Raw genomic sequence first — 17,922 nt, forward strand, 5'->3', positions numbered from 1 at the left:
AACATAAGTCTTCAGTTGTACCTAAAAGTGGGAATTGCCTAGGTTATACCTGGTGGGGTCTAAGACCTATATTGTAACAGGTCTTACAGATTGGATTGATTTATAAAAAATATGAGACCTATGGTTTGGTCTTATATATAGAGTTAAGTTGAGTTTTCTTGTAATTGGTCACTCTGTGCTTACTAGTAATGGGTCAATTTATTGATTTTTATAAAAAATAATATTTTATGTTATAATTATTATTTAATTAATTACTTTTTAAATAATTATGAAAATAGTAATGGGTCCGGTCTAGACCCAAAAGTTAGGTTTGTTACAGCGACGGATTGGCTATTTTCTTGTGTTTTGGTCTAGGGCGTGGAACAGCTTGGTCCATTTGACACTTTTAACTGAAGTAAACTGCAGAGAACTTCCTAGGCAAATGCCTTTACATCACATCATATAGGTTTTGCGAATGGGAAATGATGTAAGCCAATGAAAAACGATGCCTAAAAGATAACAAGAAGAAGTTGTGGCTATGAAGCAAGGGGACCAACATGCAAGAGTCCTTTGTAAGTAACAACAACACTTCAACTGTATCCACCAGCTAGTACCCACGACAATAATGGTGGCGGTAAGTAAAGAGAAATAAGAGTGAATCCGGTCCGGTTTAAGGGTTTTTTAAAATCAAATTAGAAAAAATAATTCAAAATTTTTTTAAATTAAATCAAACAATTTTAAACTTCAAATTAAACTGAAAAAATATAATATGGTCTGGTTTGAATTGATTAAAATTATTTATTTTAAATATATATTATTTAATAAAATTAATTAAAATATAATTTTCTAAAATATATTATAAATTTGTAAAATAAACGTGAAATATATATACAATATATATGTAAAGAAAATGATAAAATAAATATAAAAAAATATACATCTAATTATTTATTAAAAAATTATCAAATATAGTTATATATATATATATATATATATATATATATATATATATATTTTAAAAAATATGGTTTACGGTTTGAAAATCGTTCAAATTACAATCTAAATTAAAAAAATGGGTTAGAAATTTTTTAACCAAAACTAAACCAAACTGTAATTTTTAAATAGTTTAGTTCGATTTTACGGTTTGAATCGAATTACGCATACACCTAAAGAGAAGATAAATTAAAATTATGTATATTTAGTTTTGAGTATTCAATTGAATATTTAAATAATATATTATTATGAAAGTTAACACTATCGATTACCCTTGTTATCAAGCTACCATTGTTGGATATGTCTTCGAATCCTAGTTGGAGAGCCATAGCCTATGGCATGATTCACAGGTTCGACGCTTGGGCAATGGTGGTTAAGCCACGATTAACCAAATTAGTTGTGCCAACTCTGGTGGTTCTGAGCCATGGAGCACGATTAGTGGTTGACATTTCATTAGGACCATTGATGCCTATTAATGACAAAATGAACATACCTTTAGTTAGAGTGTCATAGAAACCAATAGTAATTGGATCAAAATAATAAAACGATTAAATATTGTAATATTGATATGATGTTGACTCTATTATCAACAACAATATTAAAGACAACGAGAATATGGAAATCGAAACATTTGAAATTCTTTTTTGTTAGTCTTATATTTTTTTTAAAGGGTATAAAAGGGATGATATTACCCCTTTATTGTAGAATTTTCATTAACGAAATTAGTTTTTTGGTTAAAAAAATATGATTAATTTTAACTCAATATCAGTTGAATACGCAAAATTAAAAAATCAAATGATTGACGTACACGGTGGGCGCGTCTACGTAAGCGTATTTGTCAAATAATAATGCCTTTCACTTTCTTTCTTTTTAGATTTGACCAGCGAATAATATTATCCTCAGCATACGCTAGAAAAAGAATTTAATTAAGGCCAAAGCACTAAGTGCCACCCAAATTTTAATAAAATTACAATACACCCCATGAGATTTGAAAAATCTAAATATTTACCTATAAACTAACTTCTATTAATTTTTTTTTGTTAGAGGCAAAAATAAAATCGTCATTTTATTACTAAATACTATCACATTTATATTATTTTTTTTCTAAGTTTAAAAAACTAATAATTTCTCATCTAAATTAAACTTTCAAAAATCACATTTTACCTTTACAGTTTATCTTTTCTTCTTCTCCATCTCTAGTGACCGAAATTTTGTTGTGCGACTCTGTCTCCTATCACCGATGTTTTCTTCTATTGGATCCTTGGTAAATGATGACGAAGATGAGGTTTTCATCAAAAGAGATATGAAATCTCTTCGTTTCTTCGATGAAGAGATTCTAGATCTTTTTAGACGAAGACATCTTCATTGTTGTTTACAAAAGATCCATGAGAAGAAAACATCAGCGACAAGAGACAATAAGGCACGATCAAAACCCAATTTCTAGATATGGAGAAGAAAAAAGAGAAACTCTAAAAGAAAAATACAATTTTTTAAAATTTAACCTAATAAGAAATTATTAATTTTTACAATCAAAAAAGACAAATTATATAAATTTGGTAGGGTTTAGGGTTTAGTGGTAAAGTAATAATTTTATTTTATCTCAAACAAAAAAATTTAACAAAAATTAATACACAAATGAGTATTTGAATTTTTTAAATTTGGTTTGGGGGGGGGGGGGGGGGGGGGTGTGGTTGTGGAAGGAATAGTCCTTTGGCCTTTAATTAATAAGAAATTTCTCTTTCTCTTCTTACAGATTTCATGATAGGCTTCTTTTTCCTTCCTCTAAGGAGTTCTAAACAAATTTATCTGCAAACAATAAAATTATATATATATATTTTATACCTAAATAATAATATATTATTATATAATTAAATATTATTTTATATTTAATTTTGATTATCAAATTATATAATAATACATTATTATTTATATATAAAATTATGTACATAATAATACTCTTTCATAAACTAATCAATAATTTTATAAAAAAATTTAATAAGAATGTATGAGTTCAAAATTAATCAATTATATCAAGATTAAATTCTTAACTTGTATAATATTTATAAAATTAATCACTAAATCTAAAGTTTTCACTTATTTGATATAAGTAGTTCAAATCGGAGTAATAAAAAAAGTATCTTCTAATTATACACAAAAAATACTTTTACTCATGAGAGGCTTCAAAATTTAAAAAAAAAAACTTAAAATCCAATTTAGGGTGAACTTACTCTGATTTCAATTATAGTTATTAGTATTTTATGATACACTATACTTATCATACGATACGATATATAAAAAAAATAATAGTTATATCAAAATATATCGAATTAATATAATACAGTAGATAAATTATACGATATGATACTTATTTTATGATACGTTATATTTTATTGATATATTTTAAAAAATTAATAATAATATAACAAAGATGTATTTTAATTTTTTAAAGGTGTTCACGATATTTTTTTAAATAATAACTTATCAATTATAATTCTTCTATTATTATTTCAATTTTAACAAAATAATTTCTTAAATTATGTTTTAAAAATGCACCGCCAGTTTACCAACCGCGAAAGCGTAAAAACTTGGGGAGTTCAGATCAGTTGGTGGAGAACAAATCAAAGTACAAGATAAAAATCCCCTGCTCCAATCACACACATTTTTCACAATTTCACCCAATGAAAATTCGCCATGTCAGAATAAAGAAATATCCCTTATAACACGTCATCTGCAGCCATAAAATTTGAAAACGTGTCACGTGAATATTGGCTCGTTCAGCGCCGAAACATTTACGAAATCTAGAAAATCCAAGTGGAGATTTCTGTGGCGCCTACTGTCACGGTTAGAACTGGAACGAAACCTCAAAAGCTCTCTCTCAACTGCCCTTCTCCATCATCGAAACATAAGAAAGTTCGAGGTTGGTGTCAGAGTGAGAAAAAAACCAGACACCAAACATGTCGGGGGAAGACATGGAGAGAGCAGTGAACAAGAGCAGGACTGGTAATAGCAGCAGCAACAACAACAATTATGCAACATCAGACATGGAGCCTCGGTGGACTTCTTGGTTGGTTCCAGTGATCGTGCTGGCTAATGTTGCAGTTTTCATTGTTGTCCTGTACATCAACGACTGCCCTAAACATAGAAATCCGCTGCCCTCTGATGACGGCAAGTGCGTGGCCAGGTTTCTGAGAAGGTTCTCGTTTCAGCCTTTGAGGGAAAATCCTCTCTTTGGCCCTTCTTCAAACACGTAATCTCTGACACTCTCTTACCCCATCTCGTTTTTATCTTCTAATTGCTGTTGTTTTTGCCAGATTTTGGAACTTATCAGATACTAGGTGGTTTATTTCCTGTGGTCTTTTTCATTAATTTGATATTTTGGGACTGAAGTTGGGTGTGGAAGTTGGTGAAAATTGGAAATTTCAGTTGTTTTGTTGTTTCTTTTAAAGGTAGATGTTAGACAATATTCTCCATGATCATATGGCTGATTTCTGCATAAATCATCGAATTGAATAGCTTTCTGTAGCACTGATTTCTGCACAAATCATGAAATTGAATATTATCTAATAGTAGAAATTTGAAAATCTGTTAATTGCTTTGGAAGATTGAAGAAATTGGGGGCACTTGAGTGGAACAAAGTGGTCCATGAACATCAAGGATGGAGACTTGTCACTTGCATCTGGCTTCATGCTGGTCTTATTCATCTTCTCGTAAATATGCTGTGCCTTGTTTTCATTGGTATTCGCCTTGAACAGCAATTTGGATTTGGTATGTTGCTCTTTCAATTGGATATCCAAATTATATATCTATCATATGATGAAATAATTTTGAACTAAGAACAAAACACTTAATTAGGCATTCAAAACTGGATACACGTAATATTGCTCATAACTCATTTGATGAATTTTTTTCACCGTTTATCAGTGCGAATTGGGATAGTCTACCTGGTGGCTGGTTTCGGAGGGAGTGTTCTTACCCTCCTGTTTATCCGCAACCACGTCTCTGTTGGTGCTTCTGGTGCACTTTTTGGACTTCTTGGATCAATGCTTTCTGAATTAATTACAAACTGGTCTCTTTATACCAACAAGGTGAGCAATTCTTTTTGTTGTAAATCTTTCTATTGCTCGACTGCAAGAAGTTGGTTAAGAATCGATACGAAATCGAATTCGAGAGACTTTTCATGCTAACTCTTCTGTTAGTTGGTTTTTTAGGCTGCAGCACTGGTAACTCTTGTGGTGATCATTGCCATTAATCTTGCAATAGGAATTTTGCCCTATGTGGGAAATTTTGCTAACATTGGTGGGTTTCTTACTGGCCTCTTCCTCGGCTTCATTCTGCTGCCTCGTCCGCAGTTTGGGTGGCTTAATCGCGCGAATCTTCCTGCCGACACTCCTGTCAGATCAAAATACAACGTTTATCAATATGTTCTATGGCTGATTTCCCTGGTTCTACTAGTTGCAGGGTGAGTTACTTTCAATGATCAATCTGAGAAGGAAGATAGAAGTCATGTTGAATTAGAAGTGTTTGATAAGTGAAGCTTTAGTAATGTGAATTTTGTTGGTATGGTTGATTGCAGATTCACAGTTGGGCTGGTGATGCTGTTCCGGGGAGAGAATGTTTACCATCGGTGCCATTGGTGTCGATACGTGAGCTGTGTTCCAACCTCACGATGGAACTGCAACGAAAACTAGTAGTTTTCCCATGTAAATGCATAGAAAGCTTAGAAACTGGATGGCTTTTCATGTATATATTGTGCCTTTTTTGTCTTTGCTTTCTACCTATTATTAATACAATTGGTTCTTGTTGGTATGTTTACTAAACAGCCTGCCTTCGATAGTTGCTTAAGCAAAAACTTAAAAATAATTGGCGTCGCCCGGACTCGAACCGGAGACCTTCAGTGTGTTAGACTGACGTGATAACCAACTACACCACGACACCTCGTTGACTCAACGTCCGAACGTTACAAATAAAATTATGAAATTATACGCAATGGATGCACCACTATGGTACAGTTCCATAAAATTGTCGTTGACCCCTCCAGAAAAAGAAACGGTTCAAATTTTGGATCAAACCAGCCAGAGCAGACTGGTCTGGTTGGAACCTAAGGGAAGCTCGGTCCAAAACTGATTTACGCCATCAGGTCGAGGTGAACCGCAATCAAATTGTTAGAACCATCTAATTCGCAATTTAACGATTGGTTACCCCAGTCAAACCCATTTGTTAACGTTACCAATAAAAAATTTGGGGGTCTATTGTCCAACTGAATTTTCATATTTAATACACAGGAAGTGTTGAATATACTAATAGTAATATATTATTATATAATTAAATAATTTTAAATTAAAAATAAAATAATATTTAATTACATAATAATATATTAATATTTATACATAAAATTATATATATTATTTATATATATATAATTTTATTGTTAATATATATTTTAATTATTTTTAAATATATTTTACGTGAGAATTTTTTTTTAATTTTATCATTATTAGCTTAAATTTAATATTAAATTATTCCAATTAATAGTTGATTAGACCTCTTTATTAGATTAATGTTTAATCCAAATATGAAAACATTTAAAAAAAGAATTGTATATGATACTATTAAAAAAATTATAGATACGTATTTAAATAAAATTATATGTATAATTTTAATGTACAAATAATGATATATCATTATATATTGTGTATTATTTTATCTTTAATTTTTAATTATTCAATTATATAAATTAATATAATTATTTATATGTAAAATTATATTCATAACACTACTCTATATATTTATATATTACTATTCTCGGGGGGTCTAGATAATAAATCCCCATCCTTCAAGTACCATAAATTGCATGGTTACGACTCATTCAACCTTAATGAAGAGCACACATTCTTCATTGCCCACCAACCCAACACAAATCAACACTATAAAATTGCCCCATACCACTGAGAAATTAGCACAAGCATGGACTATCTCAATGCAAATACAAACTGCAGATTGCTGTTAATCGGTAACATGCAGTCTCATAAAAGAATGATCGGAGTACTAGTACTCTTGATGCTAACTTGGCTGTCATCAGTATCATCAATCACAGACTGCGAGACGGTATCGGCATTGATCTCTTCTTGCTCCACCTTCATCAAGTATGGCTCACCTGACCCCTTTCCCAGCTCGCCGTGCTGTGATGCAATGGGCAGCCTCAACTTAATAGCCGATTCTCCGAATAATAGGCCATTGGTTTGTAAATGTTTGATGAGCCTTATCACCACTAACAACCGTAATGCCACAGCTATAGCTACTTTGCCTGGCTTCTGTGGCGTCTATTTGGGCTTCACCATCGATCCCAACACTGACTGCAACTAGTATTTCTATAGATCTCTCTTTATCTTACTTTAATGGTTCACTTATTCTATCTAATCATGCCGCGATAGATCCAAAATAAAATTTAGGAAGGTCAAAGTTGAACAACAATAAAATAAAGAAAATCAATAAAAAACTGTAAAATCTAAAGGGGTCAATGTAAAATTTTAGAGGTTAATATTGATAGTTTAAATGTATTAAACTAAAATTTTTTTAACGATGATTCCAAATTGACACTAACTATGCTAGATTGATGATGCAGCATCACATGACTGGAAATTACAAGACATGGAGTTAACTTCTCAGATTACAAAAATGAAGCTCAAATTTAGGTCTTTTGATGACAGAGAAGAAGAAGAAGAAGAGCTAGCCATTATGTGCCATTATTATGCTAGTTTTGTTGCTATTCCTTTAGTTCTAGGTGATGCTTGTATGAATCATGAACCTGATCATATTAAATCTATGAGCTTATCAATTCCGTCTACTTTCTTCAAGGTGTAAAAATGTAGGAACTGTGATAAGAGATTACAAAAATAAAAGATAGAACCAGTTTGAATGGCTTAACCTTCGTAAGGAGCTATAACTTACGGATGTCAAATGCAGGAAAGTCATAAAATGGTGAAACAAATACACACAAGTTGGGACTTTGGATGCCATATTCATTAATAAATTCTCAGGAGATTTGATATCACATGCTACAATCACTACATTTGTGGGCCAGGAGGACCGTCCACCATGCATGCAAACTCCCTATGTTAATGTAAATGCAATATTGGATTCCAAACTAGCCAAATCAAGAAGACGACAATTATGCAATCACTCCATGATATCATGTTTCTCATTATAGAAGTTCCCCAATCTCAGTTGGATTTTCATTTTCACTTACAAATCTTACAAATCACAATTTGTCTCTCATCCTTGATCAGTGTTCTTGGTCCTATTTTGTCATCAAATGTTCTTTAAACACAGTTGTGGGTATCCAAAGTTGGTTTTGTTTTCTTGTTAGTGCTAAAAATAACTATTCTCTTTAATCCCACTTTGTTTTGTAGCCACTTCAGACAAAACATTGATGGAACACAGGGCCACCACCACTGGGGACTGGGGAGATCGAGGATCTACCCTGCGTGAATCCACAGGGCTTTGATGTATATTAATATATATAAACAAGAGGTTCATGATTTATTAATCCATCATAATTGAGCCACTGCCCTACAGGCTTACTTTTCAAGCATCTAACCGTGCAAAACTTTTGTTCCTAAAGTTTGATTAAGGTAACAACTTTGCTCTATTCCTATTACATCAAGATGTCATGAACACATGAGCACAGTCATTAATTATTATTTCAACATAATTGGAGTTACTGAAGATCATTATTTCAAAAAACCATGTCTATTTTCAACATTGATAACATTAAATTCAGTCGTGTAAGGACTAAAACACGAGTTATAATTACAACACACGCAACCTGCCAGTCATGCACTCAAAAAGCAATGAAAAAACAACATAAAAAGGAAATTCAAATAAAAAACATACAGGGATAAATCATCAACGAAAATATGCATTACCAAGTCTATTCAAGCGATCAGTTGACAAGTAAGCTTTATTCCTGAAGTCAGCTTGTTGAGGAAAATCCCTTTCTGAATTAGCCCCCCCTTCCCAAAACCCCTGAACTGGCCTTCTGGTGGAACCATATCTCTCAAATTCAAGCCTCTGCCTTGGGGCACTCTGTGACCTAACCTTAGCCCGCGATGATTGTGTGTTAGCCATATAATTAGGGAAACCTGAGTATCCACCAAAGAAGCCCCAGGAGCATTCACTCCTAGTGGGGGTGAAAGGACCTCTTCTTGCACTACTTCCTGGTCTATTTGATGCAGAAGATGCATGTGGGCTGTTCTCAGCAGTTCTCAAAGTTGCTTCACTTTTTCCGACTGGAAACTTTACAGAGTTTGATAAAACATCACCATAAGTTAAGCTTGGGACTGGGTTCACTGTTTTTGTCGATAATTTGGATGGAGAGTCTATTGTCATAAAACTGTGATTGTTGTAATCCCGAGTGGACCCATGCTGTGTGTTCCTTAAGGTTCTACTGTGTTGTTGGGGGCTCAAGTGAGGCTTCCAAGTATCTACTTCCAAAATCTTGTCACTCTTCTCATCATCTACATGTCCATTTCTAAGTGAATTGACTCTGTGGTTGTGTGTTAAACTTTCTTCCATCCAATGATCTAACCAGTTTGAACCCAATCGTGCTTTCTCTAGGTCGATGATATCCCTCAAGTTTGAATTAGAACCACATCTCTGTATTCAATGAAACAGAAGAATGAAGTTAAAGTTACATGGTGCATTATAACATTTTGATGACAGTAGAAAATTATCCAGAACCAAATTACGAAATCACTAAAATTTGATAAGTGAGACCCGTTTTTTTTAATCATTGCACAATATCCATATCTGTTATATATCTCTCTTATAAGATTCTCAAAGTCAAGCTTCATTTGAATGCAAAATGAAGAATACATAGTTAAAACCATTCTGCCGGTTAAAAGGTCGGGGCCTTGAAGAAGCACTTTCAACTTTTTATCTTATAAAAGAATTTAAACATATAAAAAAAGGAAAAAGAAATTCTGAAAGCATCATATAAAGCATGAAATATGAAAATCAAGTGGTACCTTCAAGATTGAGGGCCCATCAAACTTAGTACTATGAGCACGACGTTGATGTTCTGCTTTGTCAGGACTTGGTGGTGGCTGCAAGTGAAAGACCGTTCACTTCAAGAATTCTCTCAAATTTTGTTAAATTAACATGACCCTTTAGTACATAGTTATATGATACAATTATATAATGAATTTTGCTGAAGCCAAATTACGGAATTGACAGCACATTCAAATTTGAGTTGACCAATTTTGCAGAAGTTACTTATCCCCTAAGTTCTAGAATCACATGTTAATAAAATTCAAAACTTTACTAATACTAGGTAACATAAAACCTAACCAATCCCACTTATTGCCTTTGAAGTAGCATATAAAACATTTGGGTGTCTGACATTCCCATAGAATAAGCCTAAAAGTAAAGTTGCCCTTGTATAGTAAAGAAAGCATTCTCTTTAGTCCACTCTTTTCCTAAATGCAAATGCCAGAAACAATAATCTTTGAATCTTGAATTTAACTAGGTTAATTTAGCATGAAGCACTTCAAATGCTTTTAAAATTGACATGGACTTTTTACCATGTCCCATGCCTCTTATTTAATACAATTTGCGAAGAGAGTGTATTTATCCTATATAATTATATCTGAAACTTGAATTACCTAGGTTAATTTAGCATGTGGTCCTTAAAAAGTTTAATATGCACATGTTTACCATATAAAGAGCCAAACCTGCAGCCTAACTCAAATTATTATTAAATGTTTATGAGCAGAGATATCAACAACTAAGCCCAGCTGGAAAGCACAATAAAGTAAGTAAATAGTTCTCCTTACGGGATTATGAGAACGAGAGGACTTGCTGCTAGACCACAAAGATTCTGACCCGTGAATGCGACTAGCACGGGCTCTTGCCTGCACTTTTACTAATGTTTGCATGCGCTTGAGCATATCTGATGTTTGCTTCCTCACAATGTGACCTCTGACCAGTGCTTGAAGCTTCACTAATGCTTTTAGTGCCTTCAGTGCCCTCCTTGCCTTCAGAATTAACACCAAACATAAATAAATCAGATGCTTGTCTCCATTTCAGATGAATTAACCATCCAATTTATGTATGCATATACACACACATATATATGTATATGTTTATATCAGGAAGATTATTAATTAGGTAGTTGAGTGCTATACTGTAACTTACAACAAAAATTGCAATTTTTTAATTCATATAGAGAAAAAAAAACATATTTAATTCTAAAAGTTGGGGTGGTACAGTAGCCCAGAATTTAAAAACAAATTGCGCCAGACTAGCATGCAATTCACAAGGGAGAGAAACATGGGTGTAATCATTCTCTCTCTGACATACCTAACAAAATCGAGTGTAGGAAAAAGAGTGAAAAATGAACTCTAGCCTAATCATACTTTTAAATAATCATTGAAAATGTAAGTTGGAAAGCGGGCTTATACAATGTAGAACAAAGTCAAACCAGAAAGACAAGCGTTAAGCTATCTCTTTTGCACATTAACCACAATGTTAAAACTTTGAGAATCCATAAAGAACTTAACTCTTCTAAAAACTCAATTCAAACATCAAAATCAGGATTTTCTTGTGACCTTAGAAAAGGCACAAGAATCCATCTCAAGAAGAACTTTGATAGTTGCTACAAAAGCTTAATTTAGGCAAAAATGGAAAGTCAGCTGACAAAGCAGACATCAAAAGGCAAACCCAGTAAAAGGGCTTATTGTTATTCTTGTAGATAAAGCCAATCAGCCAGCTCAACTACTAAGGAGGTTGGTCCATCAGCCTGAATGTAACCTTTTACCACCATGGTCCACTAAGTTTATATCTAACTTGTTTTTAAATTAATAAAAAAATTATACCAAGTGAACAGTGCTCTTCCTGTTTTGTACAGACACTGAGTTGAAGACAGATATAAACCCAAATACCCGAGAACACCTAAAATAGAAAAAAAACTAAGGGGGCGTTTGGTTTAGGTAATGTTCGATTACTAAAATAGAAATATTCCCTTAAAGATAGATTACTTAGAAGATTACTGGGTATAAATGATTATTATGTTTGATAAAATTTGATAGGTATAAATAATTATTGTGTTTGGTTAAAGATAATAAAAGATTACTAGTAAATTATTTTACTTAAATGTGCTTGAATATAATTATTTTTAAATATTTTTTATATTATTTATCATATTAATTAAAAATAAATTTATTTTTATTTCAAAAAATTAATAAATAATAATTTCTCTATAATAAACTCAAGATTACTCCAGTAATCTTTAAATACCTAAGGTGAAGGTGGTAATCAGATTACCACTTACCACGTCAACATTAGTATTAGAAGATTACTGTAACTTTTTATTACTGACAAACTAAATAAGGGAATAAAAAATAGATTACTAAGGTACTCTTAAAAATTATTAACCAAACTCAGTCTAAGAGGATTCTGTATTGAGTAACATGCCGTCACTGATACTCCATCATATCAGCCACGTCACTTTGATTTTTGACTAATAACCCACTGGTCCTAATAACCAAGTCCTAATAAACAAAAAGTTAAACACCCTCTAACATAGCTTTGCATGCGAGTGCGCAGACTCAGAGACAGTGGGAGTATGAGTGCCTGTGTTGAGATACTTGAGGACACTCGATCTCCTTAATTTAAGAGAAGACACGTGCGAGCACGTGAGATGCAAAAAGTGAAGAATTTTGAAATAAAAGAAGTGCAGATAAACACAATAAGACGCCATGGAAAACAGGGAATCAGCTCTTTTTTTTCTCCTTTTGGAGTAACGGCGAATTCCCGACTCGCACGCCACTCACCAGTGAGTGGGTAGACCTTGTTGACTGTCTATCAAACTTGTCGTTTGTATTGTCTTGTTCCTTCTTCTGTTTCTTTCTATTTTTGGGATCATTTTCGCTTCCAACTTTAAAACAAATTCATAACAAACAATGCTCTATTTTAACCAATTAAAATATTTACCAAAATATAAAAGGAAGAAAATGATTTTTGAAAATTACTTACCAAATAGCCTCGAAACGCGGCTTGTATTTTGACGGCGGCGAGTTCCGCGGCCCAGCGTTGGTGGCTAATATGAGGGGAGGCAGAAACGCCGCTAAGACCACCAGCTCCCGTCAATCTGACAACCTCCGCCGCCGCATGAGCCGCGGCAAGAGCCGCCTCGGCGACGGCCGCAGTGGCGGCGGCAACAGCTATTGCATGCTTGTTAGCATCCAAATTAGCATCGAGTGAAGTCAGCGAAGCGTCCCGCTTGGTGGAGGAGTGTGAGGGTACGGAATTGGAGGATCTAGTGAAGCTCCATCTTCTCTTCTCTTTAGGAGTGGGAGAGTTACTGGGCTTCTTGGCGCCAAAAAGTCGGCGAAAAAAGCCCATGGTTCATTGCCGGAAATGGCTCAACGAAACGCGGCCTTTGGAAGGGTTAGAGAGAGGATTTAAGAGGAGAAACAAATAGAGAAGAAGAAGAAGAGTGTTGCCTGGTGACTAACCGAAAAGATGTTGAAATATCGTAGAGAATAATGGAGCATTGCATTGCAGGTCGACGCGTACTTGAGGCGTTCGTTTAACACGCGCCACATATGCTTGCGTTTTCATGGCTTAATATTTTCAATTAGGCTGAAAGACTTGTTCTCACCCAAGGTTATGGTTAATCCCAAATTCATACTTCTCAATTTTAAAAAATTCAAAATTTTATTTACGAATAAAATTTTGTTAAAAATTTTAATCAAAATTAAAAATAAAATTATTATTTAATAAAAAATTAAAAATTAAAAATTTATTATATTTTCCCTCGTCGATTTAAAAATATAATATTTTTTTAATCTAAAGTTAGAAAAATAATAATTTCTCTCTAGGGTTTTATAGTCTCTTCTTTGGTGACAACCATGGTTCTGATTGACGGACGCCATAATTTTCCTCTTCTGTTGATTTGCCTACGTCGTTGGACGAACACAGATTTATCTTTGTTTGATAAGGAGATGAGTCTTCATCACTTCAAATCGACGAAAATGATTTGTCTTCGTCTCCTTTTCAGATAAAGATGAATTTATCTTTGTCTGACAAAAATGGATGGTGATGCAAGCAGATTAGAGAGAGAGGAAGATTATAGCATCTGTCATTCATCGACCTGAACCGTGGTTGTCGCTAGAGAAGGGAAAGAAAAACCCTAGAGAAAAATGATCATTTTTTAAACTTTGGATAGGGGTAAAGATTAGTTTTGTAAACTAAGAAGGGGAATATGTGATAAAATTTTAGATACTTTAATATTTTTAACTAAATACATTTTTACTTCTAATCTCTGACAATGAATATTAACGGATATGAAATTTTCATTAAATCGTGGGTGAAAATAAGTAGTTTGGCCTTTGAAAAAAAGTAAATCACATTTTTTCCACCTAATGTTTCATTGAAAACATTTTTACCTTTTAATGACAAAAATTATATTTTTTCACCCAAAATCTAAGTTTGTTAACATAAGAGTGCGTTTGGTTGAAGAATTTTATGATTACCTTGGTAATCTATCTTTTATTCCCTTGTTTGGTTTGTCAGTAATAAAAAATTATAGTAATCTTCTATTACCAATGCTGACGTGACAGGTAATATAGGTGGTAATCTGATTACCACTTTCACCTTAGGTATTTAAAGATTATTGAGGTAATCTTGAGTTTATTATAATTATATTATTATTTATTAATTTTGTGAGAAAAAAATAAATTTATTTTTAATTAATATGACAAATAATATAAAAAATATTTAAAAATAATTATATTCAAGGGCATTTAAGTAAAATAATTTACTAGTAATATTTTATTATCTTTAACCAAACACAATAATTATTTATACTTATCAAATTTTATCAAACATAGTAATCATTTATATCCAGTAATCTTCTAAGTAATCTATCTTCAAGGTAATCTTTCTATTTTAATAATAAAATATTTCCCAAACCAAACACCCCCTAAATGTATTCTAAGACAATGTTATAAAGTTAAATTATAATATTATTCTTAATAATTTCATTTTCTAAAATTATTATATCACTAAAAAATTGAAAAAAAATTAAAAGGAACTTTTTAAATATTTAATTTTTACAACGTGATATTCTTTTCATATCTCTTTCACTTTTACTCTCTTCTTGGCCTGTCCATCTCCTCACTGTCACGAAGTTACTATGGTTGGAAGCTATAAGCAAATCATCGACAACTAGAGCCTTACTAAAACTATGTTGTTGTCTTAACGATCAAATCAATTATTACTTCAACATCTTCTCTTTTTGAGATGTTAATATGGAGGGAAAGAAAGCTTTAGGAGAAAAAGATGAATCCGATTTTTGCTTGAGTGACAAAGATGAAGAAAAAGATAATAGATAAGTTTTCTTAATTATAATAAAAAATTTTAAACTAAAAAAGAAAAATAAGATAAATTTTTTATTAAATGATGAGTTTATTTTTAATTATAATAATTTTTTTAATAAAATAGTAAATATTTACAACTTGTAAAATCTTTTGAATAAAAGTTTGAGAATATACTAAATCTTGGATAGGAATAAGTCTCGTGATCAAATTAAAAAAAAAAAAGAAGGTTAGAAATGCAATAATTGTAACTAGGGTTGGATTTAGCTCGGTTTATATATAGTTGAACTTGAGTTTGAGCTCGAGCTCGTGAAAGTCAAGCTCTAACTTGGCTCAACTCATTTTTCATTATTAAAATGACGTCATTTTAATATATATGGATCAGAATAATATTGTTTTGTATCAAAATTTTTAATCAAAAAATTTAGTAAATAGCTTAAATTCGAGTTCAATTAAGTTCATATAGAATTGACTCGTTTTTTACTCGTTTTTGACTCATTTAAGCTGAATTCTCGATTTGAGTCCAGCCTAACTGTAACCCTAAAGTTGGAGTGTGAGGAGCAGCAGAAGCTCTCACCCTGGTGACGGCATCCGTTAGGTGCAGTTGGAGGGAGGAAGGGTCCTACGCATTTAAATTCGAAAAGAAAAGCTTCCCCTGCCTTCAGTCTGATACCTAATCGACGTGCTCACATCAGAAGTTGACTAAGCAAAATAAAATCAACCTTCAACTGACGCTACACAGCATTAAATTAAATTATATTTCCATATATATCAACAACTATCAATAAATAATTCAGCCCCTTTGGGCGGTCCCGTGACTTGACTGAGACCCCCAGGGACACTTTTTCTGCCCTAAAATCTAGTGCGCTTGCATTCTTCACTTGCACACCGGATCGGGATCGGGACAACTCACACGCCCAGTTGGTAAAGCACAAATTATTTTTGTTTAATTTATATTTTTTTAATTCACATTTTAAATATTCTCTTGCGAATTTTTGTATTCAAGACATATTAAATATATATTTTATATTTTTTAATATTAAATAAATATTATTATACTTTTTTATATTTTATAAATTTTTTATAATACAAAAATATCTTTTATATGTTTAATTAATTCTCATAATATTACAACTATATAAAACAAAAATCTTAATTTTCTATTATCTAAATTCCGAATTTCTTTCAATAATTTTTTATAATAATTGAATGTGAATTATATATTATATTATATTAGATTTAATAATTAATTAAATAATTTATATTTAAATTATTAACTTAAAAACTTATAAAAAGTGTTAAAATTATTATTACTATTATCGTATTTTTAAAAATATATTATTAACAATGTCTTATATTAAACCCGTATATACATATTCTATATATAAATTTATAACTTTTTTTATAAATATAGTTTTCACTATTTATTATATTATATTTATATAATTCTGGTATTATTTTTTTTCGTTCCTCATATATCAACTGGACTGGAGGATGCGCTTATTGTCTGGTACTGGTGGGTCTTGGCCGGTTGCTTGTTTAACTGAGTCAAATTCTATTAGGTTATGTGATGATGCTAATTGTCTTTTATTTATCATTTTTATTATTTTAAGTTTGTAAATAAATCAGATTCCATTTCACCTTATCTCAGTCCATTATAATTATAACTACTTTCAAATTTAATTGTCAAAGGAAGGACGGGGTTATTTGGTTTTCTAGAATTGGTGTTTGGATGCTAAGAAAATTTAGTGAGAAATCTGCGCTATATAATGGCTGTCCTTTTGCTAATCATTTAAAGGTTCAAACCCAAATATCCTTCATGAAAGATTTGATATCCCATTAATTTTACTATTTTTTAATATTTGTCTTGGCTTTAAAGTTGTTTATATTTTTTTAAGTCATTTCTTGGGCTTCTTATACATATCAGCCTGTAAAGCCCAATGGCCTTGAATTTGTTTCCTACGTATCATTTATTCTAATTTGTGGAATGGGTATTAGGGATGAATTTAAACAAAATCGAATCAAACTAAAGACCATTTTGACTTAAGATTAAATCTTCAATGCTCAATTGAATTTTGAATTCATTTAAAATGGTGCAGAGTATCATTAAAGGGCTAATGCTGAGTAAATTATATTGTTGGAAGGATGAGTAATACTGTCGATAACTCATGAAAAACTTAATTTCCAAAAGTCTCGAATCCAAGTCTTCTTTATGAAAATTTTAATACTCTGTTAATTTTACTAATCCCTAATGTTATTCTTGCCTTTAGAGTTGTCTAGCTTCTTCTGAATATCAGCCGGTAGAGCCCAATGGCCTTGAATTTGTTTCCTACATATAATTTATTCTAATTTGTGTAAAGACAAAACACTATTTCCCACCCAAGTTTAGATGCGATTTCAAAGTCATACCTATGAGATTTAAAAAATCTGAAATCCCACTTATTGATCAATTGAAGTTAAAATTTTCAATTAAATATAAAGATAAAATCGTCATTTTACTAATAATATTAAAAAAAATATAAAATTTATTACATTTTTCTCTTCTAAGTTTTAAAAACTAACATTTCACCCC

The 17,922-nt window shown here is 31.8% G+C and overlaps 3 protein-coding genes and 1 non-coding gene across 4 annotated transcripts; 2 read left to right on the forward strand and 2 right to left on the reverse strand.

Annotated features, from left to right (window-relative positions):
• Positions 1 to 3,791: 3,791 nt before the first annotated feature.
• On the forward strand, positions 3,792 to 5,789 carry LOC123225060 (RHOMBOID-like protein 2). Its single transcript, XM_044648906.1, has 5 exons — positions 3,792 to 4,219; positions 4,574 to 4,737; positions 4,894 to 5,057; positions 5,181 to 5,431; positions 5,546 to 5,789. The coding sequence occupies exons 1-5, from the start codon at positions 3,927 to 3,929 to the stop codon at positions 5,658 to 5,660; spliced, it is 987 nt and encodes a 328-aa protein (XP_044504841.1). The 5' UTR covers positions 3,792 to 3,926; the 3' UTR covers positions 5,661 to 5,789.
• A 44-nt stretch (positions 5,790 to 5,833) lies between these two features.
• Positions 5,834 to 5,907, reverse strand: TRNAV-AAC. Its single transcript has one exon. It is a non-coding gene; the product is annotated as a tRNA-Val (tRNA).
• Positions 5,908 to 6,871: 964 nt separating this feature from the next.
• Positions 6,872 to 7,816, forward strand: LOC123226493 (putative non-specific lipid-transfer protein 14). The gene is made up of 2 exons (XM_044651021.1): positions 6,872 to 7,334; positions 7,595 to 7,816. The coding sequence occupies exons 1-2, from the start codon at positions 6,937 to 6,939 to the stop codon at positions 7,602 to 7,604; spliced, it is 408 nt and encodes a 135-aa protein (XP_044506956.1). The 5' UTR covers positions 6,872 to 6,936; the 3' UTR covers positions 7,605 to 7,816.
• Positions 7,817 to 8,705: 889 nt separating this feature from the next.
• Positions 8,706 to 13,491, reverse strand: LOC123224910 (protein IQ-DOMAIN 23). Its single transcript, XM_044648678.1, has 4 exons — positions 13,006 to 13,491; positions 10,806 to 11,006; positions 9,999 to 10,076; positions 8,706 to 9,627 (listed from the first exon to the last, which is right to left on the reverse strand). Exons 1-4 carry the CDS (start codon positions 13,372 to 13,374, stop codon positions 8,878 to 8,880), a joined length of 1,398 nt encoding a protein of 465 aa, XP_044504613.1. The 5' UTR covers positions 13,375 to 13,491; the 3' UTR covers positions 8,706 to 8,877.
• Positions 13,492 to 17,922: the final 4,431 nt, after the last annotated feature.

This window comes from Mangifera indica, chromosome 9 (assembly GCF_011075055.1).
Source record: "Mangifera indica cultivar Alphonso chromosome 9, CATAS_Mindica_2.1, whole genome shotgun sequence".
Taxonomy (NCBI): Eukaryota; Viridiplantae; Streptophyta; class Magnoliopsida; order Sapindales; family Anacardiaceae; genus Mangifera; species Mangifera indica.

Coding starts and splice junctions, on each gene's coding strand:
- LOC123225060 (XM_044648906.1), top strand. CDS start 3,927: ATGTCGGGGGAAGACATGGAGAGAGCAGTGAACAAGAGCAGGACTGGT. Junction 4,738..4,893: donor TGAACAGCAATTTGGATTTG/GTATGTTGCTCT, acceptor ACCGTTTATCAG/TGCGAATTGGGATAGTCTAC. Junction 5,432..5,545: donor CTGGTTCTACTAGTTGCAGG/GTGAGTTACTTT, acceptor GGTTGATTGCAG/ATTCACAGTTGGGCTGGTGA.
- LOC123226493 (XM_044651021.1), top strand. CDS start 6,937: ATGGACTATCTCAATGCAAATACAAACTGCAGATTGCTGTTAATCGGT.
- LOC123224910 (XM_044648678.1), bottom strand. CDS start 13,374: ATGGGCTTTTTTCGCCGACTTTTTGGCGCCAAGAAGCCCAGTAACTCT. Junction 10,077..10,805: donor CCTCTCGTTCTCATAATCCC/GTAAGGAGAACT, acceptor TTTCACTTGCAG/CCACCACCAAGTCCTGACAA. Junction 9,628..9,998: donor ATGGGCCCTCAATCTTGAAG/GTACCACTTGAT, acceptor CATTGAATACAG/AGATGTGGTTCTAATTCAAA.